This window comes from Oryx dammah, unplaced genomic scaffold, assembly GCF_014754425.2.
Source record: "Oryx dammah isolate SB20612 unplaced genomic scaffold, SCBI_Odam_1.1 HiC_scaffold_10, whole genome shotgun sequence".
NCBI lineage: Eukaryota > Metazoa > Chordata > Mammalia > Artiodactyla > Bovidae > Oryx > Oryx dammah.
In genome coordinates, this window is record NW_024070194.1 from 22,937,685 (window position 1) to 22,963,073 (window position 25,389).

Below are 25,389 nucleotides of genomic sequence, written 5' to 3' on the forward strand. Positions count from 1 at the left end.
GCACATTCCGGGGTGACTCAGGCCTATGGCGGGGGCACAGGGTAGAGGGGGCCGGACGTGCCCAGCGAGGGTGAGTCGGCATAACTCGGAGCTTGGCCGCCCAGCCCTTGGAGCGCTAGTGGTGATAGCCGCGGAGGTGATACTAATACCAAAGACAGTAATACTAGGAATCTGCTGAATGTGGTGCTGTGTCAGGCACTGTTCTAAACACTTTGCATGTACATTACCTTATTTAAACCTCAAACAACCCTACCAGCTAGGTATGATTATTATTCCCATTTTACAGATGAGGAAACTGAGGCACAGCGAGGTTTAAGTGGTTTTCCCCCAAGGTCAAGGGCCTAGTAAGTGGCTGAACCAGGGTTCCAGGGAACATTTTGTATACATTTATTTGGCTGCTTTGGGTGTTAGTTGCAGCATGCGGAATTTAGTTCCTCAACCAGAGATGGCCGGACCAGGCCCCTGCATTGTGCCCGTGGAGTCCTAGCCACTGAACCACCAGGGAAGTCCCAGGGAGCCTTTTAGAAGAGTGCTGACAGTGTGTGGGCACTGCCCTGAACCTCCACAATAACTGCTTTCATCCCCACAGTGCCTTGAGAAAGTTGACATGGTTGTTGAAGCACTTGTCCAAGGTAGGGCCCTGGAAATGAAATGCTGAGCTCAGAGTCTCAGGCCACTAAACACCTGCTTACAGATCGTGACACCCAGGCTGCAAGGGGTGGTGGTGATGTGAAGTGAAGTGAAAGTCGCCCAGTCATGTCCAACTCTTTGCGACCCCATGGACTATAGAGTCCATGGAATTCTCCAGGCCAGAATACTGGAGTGGGTAGCTGTTCCTTTCTCCAGGGGATCTTCCCAACCCAGGGATAGAACCCAGGTCTCCTGGATTGCAGGTGGATTTTTTACCAGCTGAGCTATCAGGGAAGCCCATGACTTAGGTCCAAACATGCCGACTGCTATCCCCACTCTCTTCTGTTTAAAGCTCTCTATTCCCTTGATCCCAGGTTCAGCACCCAGTGTGCTCTGGAGCCAGAGGGAGGCAGGCAGAGGCTCCTGGTTTTAATCTCTGGTATTTTAGCATCTGTGGCAACATTAAGATTTTGGCACAGACTGGCCTGGGTTCAGATCCCAAATGGCCACTCTCTGGCTATGTGGTCTCAGGCAAGAGGCAAGAGCATCAGCCTTCTCTTTTGTAAAATGATAGTGAGGGAATTGTGAAAACATTTGGAGATAATGGCTGTTAGAGGGCAATGTGCGTGCTAAGTCGCTACAGTCATGGTCGACTCTGCGACCCTGTGGACTGTAGCCTGCCAGGCTCTCTGTCCATGGGATTCTCCAGGCAAGAATAATGCAGTGGGTTGCCATCCCCTCCTCCAGGGGATCTTCCTGACCCAGGGTTTGAACCCGCATCTCCTGCATTACAAGGAGATTCTTTACCACTGAGCCACTGCTGCTGCTGCTGCTGCTAAGCCGATTCAGTCGTATCCAACTCTGTGCGACCCCATAGATGACCTCCTACCAGGCTCCTCTGTCCCTGGGATTCTCCAGGCAAGAACACTGGAGTGGGTTGCCGTTTCCTTCTCCAATGCATGAAAGTGAAAAGTGAAAGTGAAGTCTCTAGGGAAGCCCAAATCAGTGCTTACATAGTGATAATCAAGGAAGATGACAGGTTTCATCACAACACCCAGAGTGCTGAAGGAGAACCAGGAAAGACTTCCTGGAGGAGGGGTTATTCATACTGGAAAGTGGTCTTGGTTCTGGAGAGGGGAAACAGGGAAGAAGCAGGTGATGGTTTAAGATATATGATCTGGAGTCACTTGAATGGGATGGATTTAAGTCCTGGCTCCACCACCGACTAGCCAGTGTGATGTGTGTGTGTGTGTGTGTGTCTGTGGTGGGATACTCAATTTCTCTGTATCTTGGTTTCCTTTCTCAATTGCCAGGGAGAGTAAATGAAAATAACACACAGTGTTTAGGAAGGAATCTGGCACATGTGTGTGTTCACTCACTCAGTCATGTCTGACTCTTTGTGACCCCCATGGATTGTAGCCCATTGCCATTTCCTTCTCCAGGGTGTCTTCCCAACCCAGGGATCAAACCTGAGTCTCTTGTGTCTCCTACACTGGCAAGTGGATTCTTTACTGCTGAGCCACCTTGGGCTTCCCCTCAGCCCCCAAATTACTGGTAATTAGAGAATTTCATCAAGAGGGAAGTTGTTCCCTTAGAACCACTTCCTCCTTTCAGAAAGTAAGAAGAAAGAGGGAACAGCTCCTGGGATGGAAAAGTGGAGAGTTGTCCTGAATCTTTCATCATAGTTTGCCCAGTGAGAACCCCCACTCCTGGCAACAAATTCTGTATGTTGAGATACCTATGGTTCAACTCAAAATTGAATTTTAAGCCTTAAGAAGACTTGTATTTCCACATAATTAAGATTTCTGGAGGCAGGTATATCCATGATTGGTGAAGAGGTAATTGAACAATGTCAGGTTCTTTCCAGCTTTTTGTACCATCATCCTCCGTGTTCTTGTCTTTATCCTCATGCTTGCCCCTCATGGTCCCAAGATGTTTTGCTGTAGCTTCAAGCATCGTATACAGCAGCTTTCAAAGGTGGAAGTTAGGACATTGACATCTCTTTGCCCCTCTTTTTAAGACTGAAGAAGCCTTTAGTAACCATCCTCTGCCTCCGCACCCTTCTGCCCAGGAGTGTTTTCCTCATGTCTCATCATACTTCCATGCCTAAACCAGTCCCTGGAAAGGAGAGTGGAATTACCCTAATTGTGTGCATGCATGCTCAGCTGCTCAGTTGTGTCCAACCCTTTGCAATCCTGTGGACTGTAGCCCACCAGGCTCCTCTGTCCATGGGATTTCCCAAGCAAGAATACTGGAGTGGGTTGCCATTTCCTCCTCCAGGGGATGGCAGGAGGAGGTATCTTCCAGACCCAGGGATTGAACCTGAGTCTCCTGCATTGGATTCTTTACCCCTGGATTCTTTACACCTCGGAAGCCTTACACTGATTGGTTTAGCTTAATTGGTGTTCACCTCTGGGCTCAAGAAGGTTTACCCTCCCCTGAAATTCATGGCCTCTGATCCCTGAACAGAACTGGCAAGGCCTGGTACTTCAACCTTGTTTTCCTATGTGGTTTTGGGGAAGATTCCATAAGAAAGGAGGACTGATGGGGGAAGAGGACCTGGCCAGTCAGCAGTTCCATTATTTTGGCCCATCTATCCCTAAACTATCCATGGCATCACCAATGCAATGGACATGAACTTGGGCAAACTTTGGGAGATGGTGAGGGTCAGGGAAGCCTGGCGTGCTGCAGTCCTTGGGGTCGCAAAGAGTCAGACACGACTGAGTGACTGAACAACATCACCCATAAACTAATGACATGAAGACCTGACCCTTGTGTTGGGATTAAGATCTGGTACCTTCCACTGCGGCTAAGGTAAGCGTGCGACTGGAAGCTGGAGAAATTCTGGGATCTAACGATGTTCTTCTGTTTTAGCTTCAGTTCAGTTCAGTCACTCAGTCGTGTCTGACTCTTTGCGACCCCATGAATCGCAGCACGCCAGGCCTCCCTGTCCATCACCAACTTCCGGAGTTCACTCAGACTCACGTCCATTGAGTCGGTGATGCCATCCAGCCATCTCATCCTCTGTCGTCCCCTTCTCCTCCTGCCCCCAATCCCTCCCAGCATCAGAGTCTTTTCCAATGAGTCAACTCTCCGCATGAGGTGGCCAAAGTACTGGAGCTTCAGCTTCAGCATCATTCCCTCCAAAGAATCCCAGGGCTGATCTCCTTCAGAATGGACTGGTTGGATCTCCTTGCAGTCCAAGGGACTCTCAAGAGTCTTCTCCAACACCACAGTTCAAAAGCATCAATTCTTTGGTGCTCAGCCTTCTTCACAGTCCAACTCTCACTTGGGTTCTCCCAAGAGTAGACTCTGAGACGGACTTGTGTGCAGGTACTTTCTTGGGGAGCTGCTCTAGTTATTATATCACTGTGACACAAACCACTGCAAAATGCAGTGGCATAAAAACGACCATTTTTATTATCTTCACAGATTCTGTGAGTCAAGAATTCAGGCAGGGCACCGTGGGCACTGGTTTTCTTTTCTCTGCAATGTCTGGGCCATCAGCTGAGAGGTGATTCAGTGGCTGGGGGTGACTCGATGGCTGAGGCTAGAATCATCTCGAGGTGTCTTACTCACACATGCACTGGCCCATCCTGCTTGTCAGCCGGAACACCTCCACGGGGACTTTCCGTGTGGCCTGGGCTTCCTCATAGCATGGCAGCTGGCTTTCAAGAATGAGTGTCCCAAGAGAACTTGGCAGAAGCTTCATGGCCTTTCCAGTCTAGTCTTGGAAGTCCCGTGGCATCATTTCTGTGGTGTTCTATTTGTAGGAGCTCTCACACTACCACCCTGCCCCCAACCAGGCTCAAGGGAAGGTACAGAGGTTCCATGTCTTGATGGAAAGAGAAGCAAGGTCCTAAAAGAGCTTGTTCCCACAAACGAGATATTGTTGGGACCATCTTTGGAAGACAATCTGCTGTAGGAAGTGAGCCCAGGAAGGACTGGGGAAGGGAGAAGTGCCAGTATAGAGGACACTGATGAGCAGTTTACATGAGGGTTAACTGGAATCCCTTCTGCTGGAGACCCTGTGAAGAAACATTGTGCATCAGAATCATCCCACCCTCAGGACCAAGTCACCTCCCCAAAGTCCTACCATCAGCTACCAGCACACTAGGGATCAGGCTTCAACATATGGACTTTGGGGGGATATAAACATTCAGTCAGGAAGCAACAGTTAGAACTGGACATAGAACAACAGAATGGTTCCAAATCTGGAAAGGCTTATGTCAAGGCTGTATATTGTCACCCTGCTTATTTAACTTATATGCAGAGTACATCATGAGAAATGATGGGCTGGATGAAGCACAAGCTGACATCAAGATTGCCGGGAGAAATATCAATAACTTCAGCTATTCAGATGACACCACCCTAATGGTAGGAAGCGAAGAGGAACTAAAGAGCCTCTTGATGAAAGTGAAAGAGGAGAGTGAAAAAAAAAAAAAAACGGGCTTAAAACTCAACGTTCAAAAAACTAAGATTATGGCATCTGGTCCCATCACTTCATGGCAAATAGATGGGGAAACAATGGAAACAGTGAGAGATTTTATTTTGCAAAAATTTTTATTTTGAGAGATTTTTATTTTGCAAAATCTCTGCAGATGGTGACTGCAGCCATGAAATTAAAAGACACTTACTCCTTGGAAGAAAAGCTAATGCCAACCTAGACAGAATATTAAAAAGCACAGACATTACTTTACCAACAAAGGTCCATCTAGTCAAAGCTATGGTTTTTCCAGTAGTCATGTATGGATGTGAGAGTTGGGCTATAAAGAAAGCTGAGCGCCCAAGAATTGATGCTTTTGAACTGTGGTGTTGGAGAAGACTCTTGAGAGTCCCTTGGACAGTAAGGAGATCAAAGCAGTCAATCCTAAAGGAAATCAACCCTGAATATTCATTGGAAAGACTGATGCTGAAGCTCCAGTACTTTGGCCATCTGATGCAGAGCTGACTGATTGGAAAACACCCTGATGCTGGGAAAGACTGAGGGCAAAAGGAGAAGAGGATGAGATGGTTGGATGGCCTCACCGACTCAGTGGGCATGAGTTTGAGCAAACTCTAGGAGATAGTGAAGGACGAGAAAGCCTGGCATGGTGTAGTCCATGGGGTCACAAAGAGTCAGACACGACTGAGCAACTGAACAACAACCACCAGGGACGTTACCATGTGCTGAGTTGCTTAAGTATGGGTGCTGGAACCTGTCACCCACTGGGATGACTCTGATTGGGTTGGAGGAGACCAATCAGCCACACCCCTGGGGTCAGCCCCCTTTGAGCCCCCTGGATGGGTTGAGTAATGAATACATGTCTGAACAAATGTGAGCTTTGTGGACCAAAGACCTGGATATCAGTGGCACGTCCCCTTGGCCTACCTTTGATCTCAGCTAAAATTGTGGTGGGAAGTATTGTGCAAATCCAGACTCACCTAGCACGGCTGGCTTCCCAGCCAAGGCTTCCAGTGTCTTCCATATTTTCCATCCCTGTGGGAGTCTCCTAGAGATGTTGAGGTGTTCACCAGTGGCAACGAGAGCTGGTGAGTAAAAGTGTCTTACGTTGTCACAGGTAGAGAATTGTGAGAAACATTCCAGACCGTTTGGACCTTTTTTGGATCCTTCTCAGAAAATAGCAGTACCAGACCCATTGCTACAGCAACAACCCCACTAACACACCGTCTGTCTCATTCTTCTTGCCCCTGCACTCCTGCTTCCTGAAATCACCTCCCAAATAAACTACCTGCACTCAAGACTTTGCTACTGGGAAGTCAAAACTAAGGCAAAGGGGGAATTTCATGGATCATCTTCAATAGTTCTGAACCTTGCCTGTGTTAAAATTATACTTGTTAGACGACCGTGGACCAGGCACCTGTCTGTGCCTTAGTTTCCTAACTTTCAAAATGGCCTTCATAATGGTGCCTAACTTGTAGAGTTGTTGAAAGAATAAAGAGATGATATAAGTAAGTTCCTTAGAACAGTGCCCAACGCACTGTAAGTACTCAATAAATATGATATGTCGGTATCATATTGTCAAATATCAAATCAAATATGTTTGATAACATTTTAAATTTATAATAGATCTCAAAGGTCTCTCTGTGTTGGCACTTCTAGACTAGTCCCAACGTATTAGCCCAGGCTCTTGTTTGCAGGTGTAGAAAGCCAGCATGAATCAGCTTAATGAATTGGAACACTTGGCTACTCCCTTGACTGTAGAAACTAGGCCTCAAAGAAAAGTGGGTTCAGAGACTTTTTTCTGTCTCTCCCTTGGCAGAGGGATTGCCTCCATGTGATAGGAACGCGGCTACCAGCAGGGGTTATCTTTGGCTTTTAGTAATAGAAACTTGACAAGAGAGGCTTAAAATGCCCCAACATGTTTCCTCTCAGGAAAGAGAATCTGGAAGCAGGAAGTCCAGGACTGGGGTGGTTCCACTGTCACTAGAGGCACAGGCCCTTTCTGTCAACTCCATCATTTTAGAGTAGGGTCACCTCCTAGTTCAAGGGTGCTCCTGAAATGCCAGCCTGGAAGAAGGTGAAAGGGAAAGGATATGACCCCCTCCTTTTTCGGGGGTTGTCTCAGAAGTTCCATATAACACTCTCCCTTGTGTGTCATTGACCAGAATTTGATCACATGGCCACCGCTGGCAGCAGGGGCAGCTGGGATATGTAATCTTCATTCAGTGTGGCAATGTGCTCAGCTAACAGTGCAGTTCTCTTACTAAGGAAGGAGAGGATGGATATTGATAAGTAGTTAGCAATCTGAGCCACAGCTCTCAAGTTACAGGTCTTATGATTTGGAGAGAAGGAGAGAGGAAATTTCCAAGTTCTAGTCAGATGCCCAAATCTGAACCAATCATCTATGGCCATAAGGGAACAAGACTCTTTACAAAAAAAAAAAAAAAAAAGCATGCTGCTGCTGCTGCCAAGTCACTTCAGTCGTGTCTGACTCTGTGCAACCCCATAGATGGCAGCCCACCAGGCTCCCCTGTCCCTGGGATTCTCCAGGCAAGAACACTGGAGTGGGTTGCCATTTCCTTCTCCAATGCATGAAAGTGAAAAGTTAAAGTGAAGTTGCTCAGTTGTGTCTGACTCTTAGAGACCCCATGGACTGCAGCCTACCAGGCTCCTCCATCCATGAGATTTTCCAGGCAAGAGTACTGGAGTGGGGTGCCATTTATTGATTATGACTTAAATGTGTGTAGTTCATTTAAAAAAATTACTGGTTAGGTGCTATTGGCTAGGTACTGTGGTAGACCCAGGAAATTTAATGACAAGCAAAAAGACTGTCAGTCATTTTCCCATAAAGCTTCTAATCTAATGGGGGATACAGAGAATAGCCAGACACCACAGTAATTAATGGAAAAGTGTACATTATTGGTACGTGCTGTGAACCAAGATCATGTGGTCCTTGAGGAAGAAGAACTCCCATCAAGCTGGGAGATGAAGACTGAAAAGAAATAACTAGTCAACAGTGGTGGTATTGGCATTGCAAATGAAGTATGTTACTGGTGGTCAGAACAGCTTATGCAAAGGCCCTGTGGCAGTGGGGAAAGCAGAATTGCTAAACAGAGGTGGCTGTAACTCAAACAGCAAAGGGTCTTATGTCTGGAGATTCAGGCTAGAGTGATGGAAAGAGTCAGACTGGGTAGGTCTTTGAAAACAGGTTCTTCTCACCACCCCCCACAGTGAGAAATCACTGCAGCATTCAAACATAGAAGAGGAACAGGAGTGACATAATCGATCTGCATTTAAAAAAAGATCCCTGTGGTCACTACAGAGAGAGGAAGAGAGGTAGAGAGAGGAAGAGAGTTGGAGGCAGAATGGATCCAGGGTCACCGGTAAGAAGGTAAGAGATGATGGTAGCTATGGTCTAGGGTGGAGACTGAGAAGACAAAGAGGAAAAAATAAACAGAACCTGATGGATTAGAGGGAAGGGAAAAGGAGACAGATGCAGGAGAGAACCACATCATGGCTTCAGACTTGGGCTGGTCTGTGGTACTCTGGGGATATCCATGTGGAGGTGGTTTGCAGGGAGATGTGGATTTGCAACTCAGAGAGGTCAGAATTGAAAATGTAAATTTGCAAGTCATCTGCATGTGGGTGAAAATTGAAGCTGTGGGTGTGATGAGATTGCTTCATGAGAATACACAGTGAGAAGAGGAGTCTAGGAGAGACCTTGAGGAGCACAGACCAGGACAGAAGAGGGAACAGGAAGTGGGTTCCTTACTTAGGCACAGGAAGATGAGTCTGCAATGTCACTAAGGGGAGCAGCCAGACAGGGCAGAGGAGAGCCAGAGTTGTATCCCAGAGGACTTCTTTTGAGAGGACTGTGAAAAGCAGACTGGACATATGCTAATTGAGGTGCTCTGGGCTGTAGGTGGAGAAGGCAATGGCACCCCACTCCAGTACTCTTGCCTGGAAAATCCCATGGGCGGAGGAGCCTGGTAGGCTGCAGTCCATGGGGTCACAAAGAGTCGGATACGACTGAGCGACTTCACTTTCACTTTTCACTTTCATGCATTGGAGAAGGAAATGGCAACCCACTCCAGTGTTCTTGCCTGGAGAATCCCAGAGACGGGGAGTCTGGTGGGCTACCGTCTATGGGGTCGCACAGAGTCGGACACGACTGAAGCGACTTAGCAGCAGCAGCAGGGCTGCAGGTGATGGGGACATGGGCTTTCCCATGTCTGTTCTGCTATCCAGGCTGTGGGCTTCATGTAAGGCTGGTTCCCTTTAAGGTCCCTTAAAGGTTCCCTTTAAGATGATACATTAGATGCTTATTAATAAAAATGATATCTAGAGTGGGTTCTGGTCCCTGGACCTGAAACAAATGTAGCGAATGCAGTAACCAGTCAGGAGCAGTGTGGATGGCCAGGGAAGGCGTCAGGGGCCTGGGCCAGTCAGACTCCCTTTGGAAACTTTGTGGGGGATTTCCATACTGCTGTCATTGCTGAAGATACCTAGCACATAGCTCAGGATGCAGTCAGCCTGTCCAGAGGTGTTTGAAAGGAAAGGTGGACAGGCACCAGGTTAAGGGTATAAAATTTGAGCGCCCTGTCTATATAAGGAAGAAAACTGAAAGGTGACTCAAAGGGAGATGCAGTTCCAGCCTACAATCCCAAGCCCCCAGCCTGGCATTGGGTCCTCAGAGCACACCCCCACCCTGTGAGTCTGTGCTGGGGGTTGGAGTTAAATGGCACGATGCTAGTGGTCCCCAGTGAAGTTGTTTAGTAAGGTGAGGAGAGATTTGCATTTTGAAAGCTCACCAATCCAGCTGGCAAGTGGAATGGACTGGTGCTCCACTGGCTTACTGAACACTTTTGGTGACAGGTAGCCCACAAGCTCTAGGGGCAGCTCCTAGCTTTGGGACAACGTTGCTGAGCCAAAGTCAACCTTTTTGCATGCCTGCATTTGCCACTTGTATGACCAATAGGACTGGCCAGAACCCCTCCTCCCCACCCTCCCAGAGAGAAGGGTGAAAGTGGGGAAGAATATAGGGGTTGTAAACTGGCTGTCAAGGGACAAATCTGGTCCACAGTTGTATTTGTTTGAGAGGTGCAGTTAATTTGAATTGCAATGCTTTAAGGTGAAACATGCTGTTTTCAGGTGCTAGCATCCCCTAATGTCTTAGGGCAGCCTGCCTCATTCACTTATGTTATTAATCTGGGTCTTGAACCCTTTCAGTTTGCAACCCCTTTAGATGAGGACCATTTAGGACTGAGGATGCCTGGAACCTTGTGGATTTCAAAAGAATCCTTGAGCTGTGTTACTGCTGGGGACAGCTACAGGCTGGTCCGGCTGGTGGGGCGGGGAAGGGATTGAGTGGAACAAAAATCTGGCTGCTTCTTAGATGTCCCTCCACCCCACCTGTCCCCATCACAAGGTCTAGAGGCACTGATGAGTGGCCAAAGTCCCTTTAATATCCCTGAATTGCCTTACAAGTAATACTGCTGAAGGTGAGGAAGGGATGGGAGTCTGGGGTGGGAGATGGGGGAGGAGAAGGGAGGGAGAGCGCCAAGCGCTCATACAAAATATGGCCAAAAGGCTTAGCATGCATGGAAAATTATTGCTGTCGGAAGTTCCTATTTACAGGATCAACACCCTCCTTAGTTGCTTCTGCACCCCCTCTCCCTCCCCTCGTCCCTGCCGCCTCCCTTCCCAGGTGGGCCTGGAGCTGGGAAGCCCTAGAGAAGTGCACCTGCTCCCGGTGGGGGCCCCCCTCCAGGCTCCACCCTCATTTGCGGCGTAGGGAAGAGGGCGGAGGGTCAGAGATTCTGTGACTCCTGCCCCGGAGCTGGGCGCCTAGAGATGGGGCAGAGGCGTGTGCTTAAAGCAGACGGGGCCAGGGCCCGCGAGCATGGAGGTGTGTGCTTCGGTCCTCGCCCGGGCATGCAAAAGCGCGGCGGGGGAGGTAGTGGCGGCCAATGGGGGGCTGCTGGGAGCCCCGGCCCCTCTGCCCGGGAGAGTTGCATAGACGTGGCGGGAGGGAGCGCTTCCTCCCGGGGAGCGGAGCGGAGCGGGCCGGAAGCCCCAGCGGGTCCGGGGCTCAGTCGGTCCCTGGAACTTGGGGTTCCTCAAGAAGAGGAATGAACAGGAAACATATCGGGGAGGCTCCTCTCTCCTGTCTCCCTGCAGTGGGAATAGAAGGCTCAGGAGGGCGGGGACCTGCCCCAAGACTGACCTCCCGATGTTCCCCCCACCCCCGCCCAGTTGAGGGTCAGCAGGCTGTCCCTCCCATTCTCACGCCCCCTTCCCCAGCAAGTTCAGGCTCTGATGAGGGTAGGGCTTCTCCCCACTCCCCGAAATGGGGTGTGTTGGGGTGGGGGACAGCCCTCTATGGCCTTTGCTGTCCCTCTCTTTGCCTGGCTCCCTGACCTCCCAGTCCAGCTGGGGAAGCCAGACCATTACTGGGTGAGGGCAAAAGATTAATTAGAATAATAAATAGATAAATAAATACACAAATAAATACACTGGAGAGGCCCAGCCGGATGGGGAGAAGGGCATTTGAGAGGTGCCCCAGACCTCCCCCCAATACATAAAGAGGGTACCTGTAGTCCTGTGGGTAGGGAAAGTGCTCAGAGAATCTGCCGGAGAGGCTGGAAGCCCAAGGAGGGGCTGTCTCAGGGTGAGAGAGGGGCTACATTAGGTGGCCAAGCCCTGAACTGGCCCTCATGTCTGCCCCAGGTCAGGTGAACTCAGAGGGTTGAGAGCTGCTAGTGGGATGAGGGGTCTGGAGAGAGTAGGGGGTGGGAATGAGTGAGAAGGTCCCCCAGAGGATGAAGAAGGTGGTGGGTAAATGGCTAGACTAAGGCCAAGGTATGGGCAGGCTGGGGCCTCCGAAAGTGAAGATTAGATTCCTAAGGCCTGCGTCCTGGTGTGGATGGGGAATCCAGGGCAGGCGTGAGTCAAGGGGAGGTTTAAGCCTTAAGAGTTGGGGGCTCCAGTAGAGAACAGGCCTGAAACGCAGTTGGGAAGTGAGAGGAAAGGTCTGCAAGTTAGGGAGGCTGCAGGGCATGGACGGGGGAAAATTCCGGCTAGGGGGCCCGGCAAACGTGCGGACCTGGTGCCTGAGTTGGGAGCCTTGAGGGCGCGGACAGCGGGTCAAGGTCCGAATCTTGGTAGCCGGTATGGACGAGGAGGGTCGCGATGTACTTGGGGAAGACAGTGGTGAAAGCGAGTTCTGGGTTTGGGGGTCGGAGAGAAAAGTTCCGGTCTGGGAGCAGGGTCCCCAGGAGGGCCGTGGGCAGGGGGACACAGCTGGGGGACCCGGGAGCGCGATGGGAGGCTCAGCTGGTGGGGCCGGCGGGCGGCGGCGGCGGCGGGGGTGGCTCGGCCCCCTTGACGCAGGCGGCCTCGCAGTGCTTGTGGAGGTAGGACTTGAGCGCGAAGCTCTTGTCGCACTGGCGGCAGCGGTAGTGCTTGAAGGCCGAGTGCGTCTGCATGTGCGCGCGCAGGTTGGAGCGGTCGGCGAAGGCCTTGCCGCAGTGCGCGCAGCCGAACGGCTTCTCGCCGGTGTGCGAGCGCATGTGGCCCTGCAGCAGCCAGGGCCGCGAGAAGGCCTTGCCGCACACGCCGCACTTGTGGCGCAGGTTGTGCGTGAGCACATGCATGGCCAGCGCGGGCATGGACACGTACGCCTTGCCGCACGTCGGACACTTGCGCGCCAGCTGGCTGTCCAGGCTGCGGTGCGTCTGCTTGTGGCGGCTCAGGTTCGACGACGTGGCGTACGTCTTGCCGCACTCTGCGCACGCGTGCCGGTGCCCGCCGCCCGCCGGCGTCCCCGCGCGCCCCGCGCGCCCCCCGCCGCTCCCAGCGTCCCCCGCGCCGCTCGCGTCCCCTCCGCGCCGCCGCCGCGAGCGCCCGTCCGAGATGAAGAAGGCGTCCATGGAATAGCTGTCGGTCACGGCCGCCTCCCCGCGGAAGTAGCGCGCCGACAGGCTGGACTGAGGGCTCTCGGGGTCGCTGTACTCTTCCGGGGCCGCCGGCGGGTACGCGGGCTCGGCCGGCGCCAGCTCCAGGCCTGGCTTCTGGTCCGCATCGTAGCTGCTGGGGGGCAGGCAGTGTGGCGCGTAACCTGGAGGGGATGAGACAAGGGCGAGGAAGGTGAGGCGCCCAGGAGGCGTCCCCGTGGCCTCTCTTGGGGAACTGAAGTCTGCTTGTATAGCAGCAGTCGCTGTCCTGCTTCTGTGCTTCTGGGGTCAGGATGCCCGGGTTCAGATCCTAACTCCGTGGGCCGCAATAAAAACCACCAACTCCATCCTTGTGGAGCACGGTGAGGTCAAATTCTACTAATTTGGTGTTAACTATCTTCTTAAGTGCGCAAGGCCACGCAGGGAAGATATTGTTGTATGATCTGTAGAGAGAGAAACTGAGGTATATAGTCCAAGCCCACAAATATTTGGTGGAGCCGGGATCCAAACCTTGGCAGCCTGATCCCGAAACCCAGACTTTGTTTCTTCCAGCAGCATTCTGCCATTCCAGTCCTTTGACTCATCTGAATCTCAGCTTCCTCATTTGCAAAATGGAGCTTATGATCGGACACTCCTTCCCAGGGTCTTTGGAAGGACTAAGTGATGAAAAGAGCCATGCATTAATTGTTCCTGTGCACCAAGCTCCACCTCCATGCTTTACTCTTGTTAACTCATTTAGTCATCACTGACCCTATGAAGTAGATCCTGTTTTAATTCCCATTTTACATATAAGGAAGTAAAAAAAGAGCACACAGCAATTGCTATATAAATGTTAGCTGTTACAATTATGCTTTTTACTTGCTTGAAAAAGCGACTTCGCTGAAGATTGTTCAATTGCCCCCGCCCCCCAGGGTGAGATCTGTGTGCCCAGCACTTGCCTGGTTCAAAGGAGGTGTACAAAGAATAGACATTGCATGAAGGAATCACAGTCCTGTTAAACCCATCTCCCAGGGTTGCTGGGGGATTTAAAAGAGGTCAAGTATGTGGCATGTAATAAATGCTCTAAGAAGGGCATGTCCTTGTAACTTGTTCCCAGGTGCGTTTTGCTCCCTGCTCCACTGGAAGATTTCTGGAGTCCCCTTGTGAGATTCATCCCCGCTCTGAGCCCCTCTTTCCTCTCTAGAGTTGGACCAGAAATCCTGTCCATTTCAGGATCTAGTGACTGTTGGGTGGGTGGGCTGGCACCCTCCCAGGACATTCTACAAGGGCTTTCCAAGGGCAGGCACCACTCTGATTTGATTCTGCCTCCCTGGGCCTTGCCTGGTCCCAGCACCTTCCCTGAGGGCCCTGGGGCCTGGGCTCCCAGGAGAGTTTCTGGCAGATATTATACAAACTTACCAACCTGGCACTGAAATACCAAGTATTTCCCTTGTCCTTTGATTGCAAAAAACAGTGGGGGTTAGGCTTCTTTACCCAGAGTGGCAAAGCTGGAAATATGACCCTCCACCACCCCCAGCGTCCTTGATTCAAATGAGCAGGTGGAAGAGGGCTTTGTAAGCAGGGAACTGGATTCAGAGCTTTCATCCCCTGAGATAACCTGCCTGATTCAACCTTCGTGCTTTTGCCTCTCATCTGGCCTTTGGGATGGTCACAGGGTGAAGTCTGTGCAGAAGGCACCCTGGCCCAGAAGGTGTACCTTTATTTTTTAACCCTGTCCCTTCAGCTGCCCAACAGGGACCTCTACACACAATGACTTGGGGTTGTGGAGGTGGAAGACTCAGTAGAGAGGGCACTGGTCAGATGCAGAGAGGGCAGTGGTGGTGGCAGTTTTATAATGGGACAGGTGTGCAGCCTCTCAGCACCCCATTCTCCCCTCTTGTCTGCCTTTGATCAGGAGATTCCCCTTCCTCCCTCTCCAGGAATCAGGCCTGGTACTAAAGCCCCGAAAACTTTCAAGGAGTGTTGTTTCAGACTGAGTCAAATACCTGTTAGGCATGCCTAGACTCCCTCTTTCTTCTGTGTTTCTTCCTATTGTGATTATTGATGATAATACTAGCTGATATTTACTGAGCACTTACTAAGTACCAAGCTCTGTGCTGAGTGCTTCACTCCCATCATCTTGCTGAATCACCACAAAAATACCTGTGTTACAGATAAAGAAACTGAGGGGCAGAGTGGCGGCGGTGCTTGCTCAAGGGTGGGACAAGAGTTGAACCCACTGCACTGCTCCTCTTCCACACGCCGGGAGGAAGGGGCATGGCTGGGTTGTTCATCTACTGGCGGAGCCCCAGCTAGTGAGCACTTGATAAGTATTTGTGAAATGGGTGGTGAATGGGTGATAAAGATTTGCTAGGCCAGTCTCAATCCCTAACGCAGCAGGGTCTGCCAGGACCATTCTGTCTACCAGATCTTGGGACAGCTTGATTTCCTGACACTGATTCTAGCTGGGTGACCTAGAGCAAGTTGTATGTCTTCTTGCATCTCTGCTCTGTTCTCTGGGTATGGGGATAGTATAGAATCCATTTGGATGGGGTCACTGATCATGTGACCTTGGATGTGCTATTATTAAGGAACAATGGCATATTGGTTAAGAGCACAATTTTGGTCCCAGACTACCAGGATTGAGTTCCAGCTTTACTGTTCCTGGCTGTGTGATCTTAGACAAAGTGTTTGACCTCTCTATGCCTCTGTTTCCCCAGCTGTGAAGTAGGGGAAAATAAAAGCACCTAACTCACACAGTTTGTAGTACAGAGTCCCTGAATAAACAAACAGTAAGTGAAAAGTGAACAAATAATAACCAACATTCCCAGAGGACTTTTGTGTCTGATACAGTTTAAAGATTTTAAACACAAATGCATCCCACCTTCATGGCTCTGAGGTTGGTACCATCTTACAGATGAGGAAACCGAGGCATAAAGCAGTTCTTAAGCAACATGCCCAGGGTTGTGCAGCTAATAACTTACAGCAAGAATTCCAACCCAGTGCCTGGCATGATACATGTTGGCTGTTGCTCTGAACAATAACAATCTCCCCAGGTGGGTTTCTGTGCTGGAAACCCACAGTTTTCTTGGCATCCGCACAGACATATCTTGCACCTCCAGCCTGGGCCACTGTTTCCTCACCCAAGATGTGTAGGTTCTGGCTCACACTCTGATGAGAAAACTGGTGATCCAGAAAATTGGTAGCAGCTCAATGGTCTGGGCAGTCCTCGCCCTAGCGGGACTCTCTTTCTGTGGTGCCCTCTGGTGGTGACTTGCAGTACTGCAGCACTCCGGTAGCTGGGGGTCTCTATATAGAAATACTGGCACCTCAAAGGCTGAGCCTCCGCTTAGGGACAGATGTGGAATTGCCTTCCGGTCAGGAATTGTGGGGCCAGACATGGTGGCCAGCAGCTGCAGAGTTTGGCATGAATTGTGGGGTGGGGGTGGAGGGTTGTATGAGAGTTTATGTGGTCATCTTGGTGGAGGTGGTTCTAACTTGCTTTGTGATCGTGATCAGGTTGCCTAACCTCTCTGGACTCTGTCTCTACCTGTAGAAGGTTGACTGAGATGCTCGAAAGACCCTTGTTGCATCATGGCTGAACCAACCCCTCAATGATGCCCATTGTCCTGTCCCCTACCCCCCAATCCTTATCAGCTCCATCTCATTCTCCTCAGACTCACAGACCTCTCCCTAGCTATGTGACTTTGAAAGTGAAAGTCGCTCAGTCATGTCCGACTCTTTGTGACCCCATGGACTATACAGTCCATGGAATTCTCCAGGCCAGAATACTGGAGTGGGTAGCTGTTCCCTTCTCCAGGGGATCTTCCCAACCCAGGGATCAAACCCAGGTCTCCCGCACTGCAGGCGGATTCTTTACCAGCTGAGCCGCCAGGGAAGCCCATCTGACCTTGGGCAAGGTATTAACCCTTTTTGTGCTGCATCTGGATAAAGGAACTTATAAAAGGACTGACTGAATTAATGGTGCATAATGCTTAGTACAATGCCTGGCACACAGTAGCCTCTCAAGCTGTTATTTAATTGTCATTATTATTGTTCCTACATTTTCTAGTGATACCCTCTAATCTGCTAAAGAGTGAAGGGGACACACATGGGTCATCTCAGGCTGCTGTGTTCCCTTGGGCAAACCACCTCACTTCTCTGGACCTCAAGCCTGGAGAATCCTTTAGGACACTATAGGCAGCGCTTTTCTGATTCTGTGCATGGAACTCACACAGGTTTTAGATGCCTTCCTCTGTCCTTCAGGTGACTATAGAAGGATGAGTTACCTGTCTCCCTGCTGACAGGGTGAGATAGGCCTCTCTTGTTTGGAAACAGAGGCAGGGAGGGCCAGGGACCCAGGGAGAAAAGACTGACTCTTACTCATATTCCAGCTGTGTGACCATGGGTAAGTCACAAAGCCTCTCTGGGCTCCAGTGCCCCATTTGAGGGATAGAACAGAGCCCCTCCAGTCACATGGGGCTATAAGGAAGGCTCAGAAACACTTAGGAGAAGTGGAGATGTCATGTACATCACCCAAGAATGACTTCGGATTTTCCCTGCTCAAGAGTTTTGATATTTTAGACTGAAGGTCCAGAATACATTTAAAAAAAAATTTGCAAGGGAATTTTATGAGAAATCAGGTACTGGGCATTTCACAAACATTGTCTCTTCCAGTTGTCTGACCCCCTGGGATGAGGGTGGGGGATTCTCTGAGAAGCACTACTGCTTCCAGCTACCGGTGTGCCCACCCCCTTTGCCAGGCACTGCACTAAGTCCAGAGGCCTGGAGAGGGCAGAGGACTTGCTCAAGGTCACTGGAGGAGGAGAGTAAGGCTTGAAAGCCTCCAGAATCTGTTTTTTTCCCCAAACCCCTGAGCAGGCATGGAGACCTGTTGAGGGAGGGAAGCTTTTCAACTGGTGGGAGGCAGGGGCAGCGAGTTTCTTCAAATACCACCACCTAGTTGGCCTGTGTCTGATGTAATGATGGGGTATTGGGGGTGGGGAGAAGCTATTCTTCTAGAAAATTCACCAGCCCTTTGTGAACCTTTGTAAATAATTAATAAAAGTAATGACTAACCCTGCTTGAGCACTTACTGTGTACAAGACACCCTGCTCGGTATTTTATGTCTGTTAGCTCGTGTCTAAGGGAACGTAGTGGTCACTTGCTCCAGTGCCCTACTTCTGAGGAAGCTGAAGCCCAGAGAGGGGCCTTTACCAGGCCACAAAGCAAGTTCCCACCGGAGCTAGGCTGGCCTTCTGCCTCCCAGGCCAGTGCTCTTTTTCCCAGTCTCCCTCAGGTTCCCAGTGTCCCAGACTTCCTCCAGGGAATCTCCAGTCCAAATCCCACTTCCCTGTCTCTAGTTGGGTAGAAGAGAGGGGCCTAGTGATGGGCCAGTTTCCCAGGTAGCCCACTTTGCCGAGGAGGGCTGGGCCCTGCAAGGTGGGGGGCTGGAGGGGCTGCTGCATGAATATATTTAGAGCTGCGTCTTGCTGTGCCAGGGCCTCGGGCCTTGAGAATCAGCTCCAGCCAGCTGAGCAGAAAGCCAGGTCTGTCAGCAGCAAAGCGGGATAAAAATAGTTTCTCCTGTCTGCTCACAGAGCTGGGCAAAGGGGCTGGAGCCTCCCCCTCCCCTTATTATAGCATCTTTGTTCGCAGTTCCCCGGGCACTGGACCAGAAATGACACCCACCTCCTCCAAGGGCCTGGCAGCTGGTACACCTGCCCACTGGGGAGGGGGCCCCTGAGTCCAGATGAGTGGGAGACAGAGTGGGGTCTGGCCCAACATGACCAGGGCTGTAGGGTGTGGGGCTCGTGCCCGCTGACTCGTGCCCAGGGAATGTTGAGAGCACTCCAGAGCCTCTCCCCACTGTCCCTGCCTCCTGAAACCCCCCATATTCTGGTTTCTCCTGACTGTGACCCAATTCCTGTGGCCCACAGGGAGGTCCACAGCTCTGCAGGAATCAATAGGAAAGATTTTTCAAGGGGTTGTGGAAATAGGCCTGGTGGCTGAGGGTCTGGAGTTACTCAGCACTGGTTGGTGGAGCAGCCTCCCGCTCCCTCCTGGGCATCTCTGGGGCCCTTTCTGGGCCTCCTTCTGGAGACCTGGTGTCTTGTATAATGTACGTTGTCTCTCTGGGCCTCCTGTTTCCTGCCCTACCCTCTCTGTGCCCCAGAAGAGGCAGAGGGCCCATTCCAACCTCCCTTCTTAGCCAAAGGCTGGCAGCGGCTACTCCATCCCAGGGGAGACCACAGCTGGAAGGAAGCCAAGAGTTCCGGGGCCTCATCTCTCCCAGCAGCATCTCACAGCGGCGCCCCCCCCCCCCCGCCCCGGCCCGAGAGCGCCTCTAGGCTGAGGGGGTCCCAGGAACATGTATGAAGCACCCACTTGGGAGGGGTGATGCAGTGCACCACTTATGCCCTTGTCATCGCAGGCAAGTCACCTCTCCAGTCTCAGCTGTGCCTCTGGAGGTTGAAGCTAACCTTCGCCTGCACTCTGCGCTTGCTGCCCTGCGCCCACTCTGTGTGTGTATGCGTGTGTGTTTCGGATGTATAAATTGCTATGCTGCCTTAGGGACTTGATATACTCTCCTGACCTCTATCAGGAGCCAAAAACAGGCTGTCTGAAGAGTGGATGTTCAGCCTGGGTCCTTCATGTCCCCCTTGTGAGCCCAGGCTTAAGGTGGGGCATGGACCCTAGATTCCGTATCCTGTATTCAGTATCCCATCCCTTTTATTGCACATTCCCGCTGACAGGTTTTTAAGAAAATCGAGTTTTGGGTCCCTGAAAGGCCAGAGCTGAAAGAGATCAAGTTTGGCTGCTTATTTTTCTAAGAGGGAAACTGAGGTTCGGGTAGGGGAAGGTTAGTTCAGAGCTTCAGAGGAAGCTGGCTCTAAGTCTTGAACTGGCCAGCCTTGAGAATGGACCTGGACATGACCTTGGACTAGAAATTGGATCTGGATCCGGATTGGGATCCTGGAGCATGAATGTTGACTTGGACATGGATTGAAACTTGAATTTGGACATGGATTTGTTCTGAATTTTGAAGGGAGCCTGTAACCTGGGACACTGACCTTGGAACTAGACTTCAGACCTTGTCCTAGAATGAAGGTTGGACATGGGCTTTGAACCTGAACCTCTGCCATGTCTCTAATCTTGGCCTTGGACCTGGACCAAGACCAAGATGCCAGGGGCAGAGGTGGTTAAAACACTCAGGCGGGCCTGCTCTGTGTCCTTTGACCCCTCCACAGCCCTCTCTGAGCTCCCTCTGCAAGGGACCGGGGCTACCCTTTTGCATCCCTGCACCCCAGAAAGGCTTTCTAAAGTGTGGGGTAGACGTGTGCCAACTGGGGACTTTGAGCAGATTCCCAGGCCTGGGCTGGGGCGACTCCTCGGCGCCATCAGAGGGAGTGAGCGGAAGCGGGTGTTGGTATAATGTGGTCAACTAGAGAAGCCCATGGGCAGAAGTAGGAGCACTTCCTCAGCTGCTGGGGAGGCTTAATGTAGCTGTGGAGGGCAGACAACTGCGTTATTGGATTGGCATTGATCCCTCATCTGCCTGGGTCAGATGCACTCTGAAGGAGTATGAGGGCAGGACGTGGTGGGGGTTAAGAGGATGGAGGACCTGGCATCCAGCTGGAGTTCAGAGTTAGGGTGTGTGGAGAGGTCGATACTCCGGGGCCAGTGAAGATGTCCACAGGTCCATGGAGACCACTGGTGTGCAGCTGGGTGGGCAGCTTTCTTCTCTGAGATGAATGAGTCCCTAGCATTCCCCAGGATGGGGACCAGGCCTGGGAAGGGGTTTGATGGAGTTGGAGGATGAGGTTCTGAGAGGGTTGGGAGGATGTGAATTGCCATCTCATTGAGGGACTGAATCTGTGCTCAGAATCACCCAGGGGAAAGGAGGGGAAGGGAGGGCTCCACGGAGGCAGAAAGCAGTGGAGAAGCAAGAGGGGGAGAAAAGAGGCATAACATTGGAGAGGATGGTGAAATTAGATCTGCTCTCCCTTCTTTGGGGAGCGCTGCAGAGAAGTCTGGAACTTGCCCTGTTGTGGGGCTTCTTCCCTATTTAGGTGCATTCCGGGGGAGCCTGGAGCCCAGATGTACCTGCCACACCCTCTGCCGGGCCCACAGAGGCTGCTGTTTTGTGTGTGTGTGCCTGTGTGTGTGTGTGGAGGAGGAGGAGTCCTCCAGGAATTCTCCAGCACTCCCAAGCTTTCCCTGGGCTGGGGGTACTCTTTAATTTGGAGTCTTGCATCTTCATCAATCAGGAGCCTGTGGTTCCCCTGACCTCCACATTCACAGGCTCCCTTCCTACCCCCCACCGCCACCCCAGATTCCCCTCCCGTTGGTCTCACCCTGACCCTGCAGCCGTTGTTGCTGCAGGAATGGCTTGTAAGAGGATCTTTCTAATAACTGGAACTATCTCCAGCCCCAGGCTCTCCCCCTTTCCCTCCCTCCTTTCTCCTCCCCCCCGCCTCCTCTCCCTCACTCTCCTCTCCTCCCCACCTCCTCTCTTTCTCCTTGTTTACCCAGCACACTTACACACGCTGGGAGAGAAAAACGTCAGCTCAGCAATTTTTCACACTTCCCTCAAATGCTCAGCAAGGTTATTTCCGGCAGAGCGGAGACAACGGACCACTAGATGCCGGCAGGCTCTCTGAGGACCCCCAGCACCCCTACCCACCCGTGGGATGAGGGAGCCTTCATTTCCCAGTCTGGCCACACCCCAGGGATGGAAGAGCCCCTCTGCCCCGTAACAGAATAAGGCAGACTCTGTGTTTCCCAGCTGTACTCAGCCTTGAAGGGTCACCCCTTGGTCTGTGGCACTAACCATTTACTGCAGACACTGCCAGGGCAGCCAGGGTAGAGTACCTGTCCTCAGCCCGGGGCTGCCTGCAGAGACTGAAGCCAAGAAAAGTGCTTGGCCTCAGAAACTCTGCCACCTTCAGCCAGACGTCGAATGGTAAACAGAGCCCTACAGAAGAAACCCCGACAATGGCCCCACGCATTCTGTTAGACCCTCATCCAGTCATCTCCAGTGCCTCCCACCCCACACTTGACCTTCACAGAAACTGAGCTTATAAAGTTGGAAGGATGCTTAGATCATGCCATCCAAATTCTTTCACTGTTGAGATGGAGGATCAGAGAAGGAAAGGCACTTGCCCAAGGTCACATAGTAAGTCAGAGACCTAGAGCCCAGGCTTCCCAGAGTTCCAGGCCAGATATCAAACTGTCAGGACAGCCTCACGATTCCCCAGAAGGAGCTGGTCTGGAGCCCTTTAGGGAAAGGGCCAAGGACAGGGTGGTTCTAGGGGGTTAAAGCTGGTAGAACATCCCTGCTGATGGCTTGGACCTTACCTTGCTTCCCACTATTTGCTCAGAGGCTCCTTTCAAAGCTTTTTTGGACTGAATTCAAGGCAAGGCATTCCTGCCTCCCTCCCGAGGAACAGTCTGCAGTTTTGGCTGTGCATGAGAAATTCTCTGGGCTTCTCTGGGTTTCCTCAGCTGGCCTGGGACAGGACCAAGGGGCCCTCAGTGGGCAGGAACCCAGGGCTTTGTGTCCATCCTCCAAGGGATCCACATTTCAGGCTTGCAGGCATTTCCATTTCTACTGAGGTCCCTAGCCCTGGCATGGACCCAGGTCCACCCTCTGTCCTGCCAGCACTCAGATAAGCCCAGCCATATCCCTAGGATTCAGTCCTCAACCACAAGAGGCCCTGGGGTCAAGAAAGAGGACAGTAGAATAAGAAACGTGGGGCAAAGAAAAGGGGGTTTGTTCTCTTGGGGATCTGGGGGAGGTCAGGGGGTGAGGGGCTGGAGCTGTATCCCTGTTCGCTCCCTAATTTCTTTGACCTTGATGAGGTCACAGAGCATTTTACCCAGCACCCTCTTGCTACCTGGCTTGGTGGAGTGATGGAATGTGGGTGAAGTGCTTGGAAATCCCTGAGGCAGAAGCTCCCACCCTCCTGCCTTTGCCATCTCAGCTACCCCCTCATCTTCAATCCTTTCTTTTCTCCTTTTTCTCTCCTCTCCTCTTTCCTTCCCACTTAGACACACACACACAACACACACACACACACACACACCACACACACACGCACACCCCAAAGGTGATGCCACATGTGATGTCAGATTTCTTACTGCCAAAGGGATGCCTCCTCTTCAGACACCTGTCCTGGTGGGGACCATCAGAGGAGAACCCTTTTGTGATCCCCTTGATGGGGAATGGGGTCCACAGAACCAGTCTCTAATTTTTCCCCACAACCTCCAGAGATCACCCCTTTTGGGGCCTGAATGACCTCTCTTGTCCCCCAAACACTTGTCACTATAGGAACTTGCTCTGAAAAGAAATAGAGTGTGTTGGGGGTGGGGGACTGGCAAAAAACAGCAGGGCTGGCTCTAGAGGAGTGTGAGAAGCTGGAGGGGGGAAGAGGGTGCGACCTAGGAGACCAAGAGCCACCTTGGGGGAAGCCCTCCTAGAAATTCCCTCTTCCTCTCAGTCTCCAGGACAGGCCCAGCCTTTGGCAGGCATATGGCTGAGGGTAACAAAAGAGTTGCTGAGAGAGGGGGCTGAGAAGACTTGTCTGGCATCACCAGGGGGAGCAGACTTGAAGGGAAAGAGGGTGCCCCCAGCTACCCCTAGGGAGCCAACCCTCTCTCCCCAGGGATTGGTGGTCCAGGCCAGTTTACCTTCCCCATCGAGGGAGCACTCTCGGACAACCAACCTCCTTCCTTCAACCAGGAAGAGGGGACCCTTAGAACGCCTTGTGCATTAGCCCCCCAACACTAACCCTTAATGGACACCACTCTCTCTCTCTCCATTCTCTCACCATCCCTCACTCCAGTTCCAATCTAGGGTCACAACTTTCAAAGTCCAGGCTGACGCTCGCTCGGCGGCGGGATGGGCCGACCCTGCGACTTTCCCTTTGTACAGACCTGGCCCATGCCCCGCCTGCCTGGCCCTCAGGAAGCCCGGGAGGCGCACACAGCCAAGGAAATCTCCTCCCGGGGTTCCCTGCCGCGCGCACCCCTCCTCGTGGCCCGAGTCGGGGAGGGCCCGAACTCCCCTCCCCTCTTCTTCCCCCCCGCCGGGTCCCACTCACCGTTGTCCCCGGAAGGCCCCCGGGCTCCAGGCAGCACGTAGGCGGTCTCCAAGGGGTGATAGGTGGGGGCCGGCACCCCGCTGCACTGGAAGCCGTCGCCTTTGATCTTCTTTACCAGGAAGGAGCGGGGCATGGTGCGACTGGCGTGGGACTCGGCGGGGGCACTTGCGAGGGGCCCTGGTCGGGGGGAGGAGGCCAGCCGGGCGCGATTGGCTGTCGGCGCGGGGTTTCAGCACTGGACAGCTCCCAGCGGGCGACGGGCGGGCGGCAGCGCGGAGCCGGCACCCGTGGCGGCGGCCCCGGCTGTAGCTCTGGCTCCCGCTCGGGCTTGGCGGCGGCGGCGGCGGCGGCGGCTCTCAGACAGGCGATCGCTGGAGCTGTGCTCAGCACTCCGGCTGCCGGCTTTATATGGGACGCAGGCTGGAGGAGATCAGGTGGTCCCCTAGCAATGGAACTGTTCAGCGCTCTAATCCATCAAATGTCCCCCAGGACAATCGCTCCGCACACGTTCCCCTGAACCGGCGGCGGTGGGGGCAGGCCAGGCGCAGGGAGCAGCGGGCAGGCAGGAGGGGAGAAAGTGAGGGCGAGAAAAGCAGAGATATAGAGAGACGGAGAAAGGGGGGGGGCGGGGGGGAACAAGGGGGAGAGAGAGAGAAAGAGAGAGCGGAGATGAGATACACAGAGAAAGACAGAAAGAGACATACAGAAAAAGAGAGACACATACACAGTGAAAGATAGAAATAGGAGCAGAGACCAAGATAAGGACAAAAAGACGAGAGAGAGAGAGAGAGAGAGAAGAAAGGCAGAGACGGAGAGAAGTAACAACACACACCCACGGGAGAAAAAGAGACCTCCAGATACACAAAAAGAAAGCACCCCAGGGATGCAAAGAAAGGGGAAGAGAAGTGCAAGACAGAAGGAAAGAGGACAGGAGGTTCGGTCTGAGCAGGCGGGGTTCAGGCACATGGGGACACAAGGAAGGGAATGCAGAAAAGAGTATGAGCTCGCCAGCGGCGGACCGCCCCCCCTGCCTCCAGCCCCCTCCCTGTCCCCTAGTTTTGAAGGGGTCAGTTTGGACACTCAGCTTTAACTAGGGGAAGTCATCCCCCCTCCCCAGCTTGTCTTCCCACTGAAGCTCCATGTTGGGTTTGGGGTTCAACTTTCTTCTTCCAGAACTGATGAGGGGAGCAAGTCCCCCATGCTGATGCCCAGCCTAGCTCAGCCAGTCCTGTTCCGGTGCCTAGCTCAGGCGGGCGCTGCAAGAGGAAGTGAAAAT

General features: G+C 52.3%; 1 protein-coding gene across 1 annotated transcript; it reads right to left on the minus strand.

Annotated features, from left to right (window-relative positions):
• Positions 1-10,517: 10,517 nt before the first annotated feature.
• Positions 10,518-24,246, minus strand: SCRT2 (scratch family transcriptional repressor 2). The gene is made up of 2 exons (XM_040247635.1): positions 24,114-24,246; positions 10,518-13,193 (listed from the first exon to the last, which is right to left on the minus strand). The coding sequence occupies exons 1-2, from the start codon at positions 24,244-24,246 to the stop codon at positions 12,406-12,408; spliced, it is 921 nt and encodes a 306-aa protein (XP_040103569.1). The 3' UTR covers positions 10,518-12,405.
• Between the last annotated feature and the right edge of the window lie 1,143 nt (positions 24,247-25,389).

Excerpts from the sequence above, each read along its gene's own strand:
- SCRT2 (XM_040247635.1), bottom strand. The coding sequence starts at position 24,246 with ATGCCCCGCTCCTTCCTGGTAAAGAAGATCAAAGGCGACGGCTTCCAG. Across the intron at positions 13,194-24,113 it reads GGGGCCTTCCGGGGACAACG|GTTACGCGCCACACTGCCTG; the intron begins GTGAGTGGGACC and ends CATCCCCTCCAG.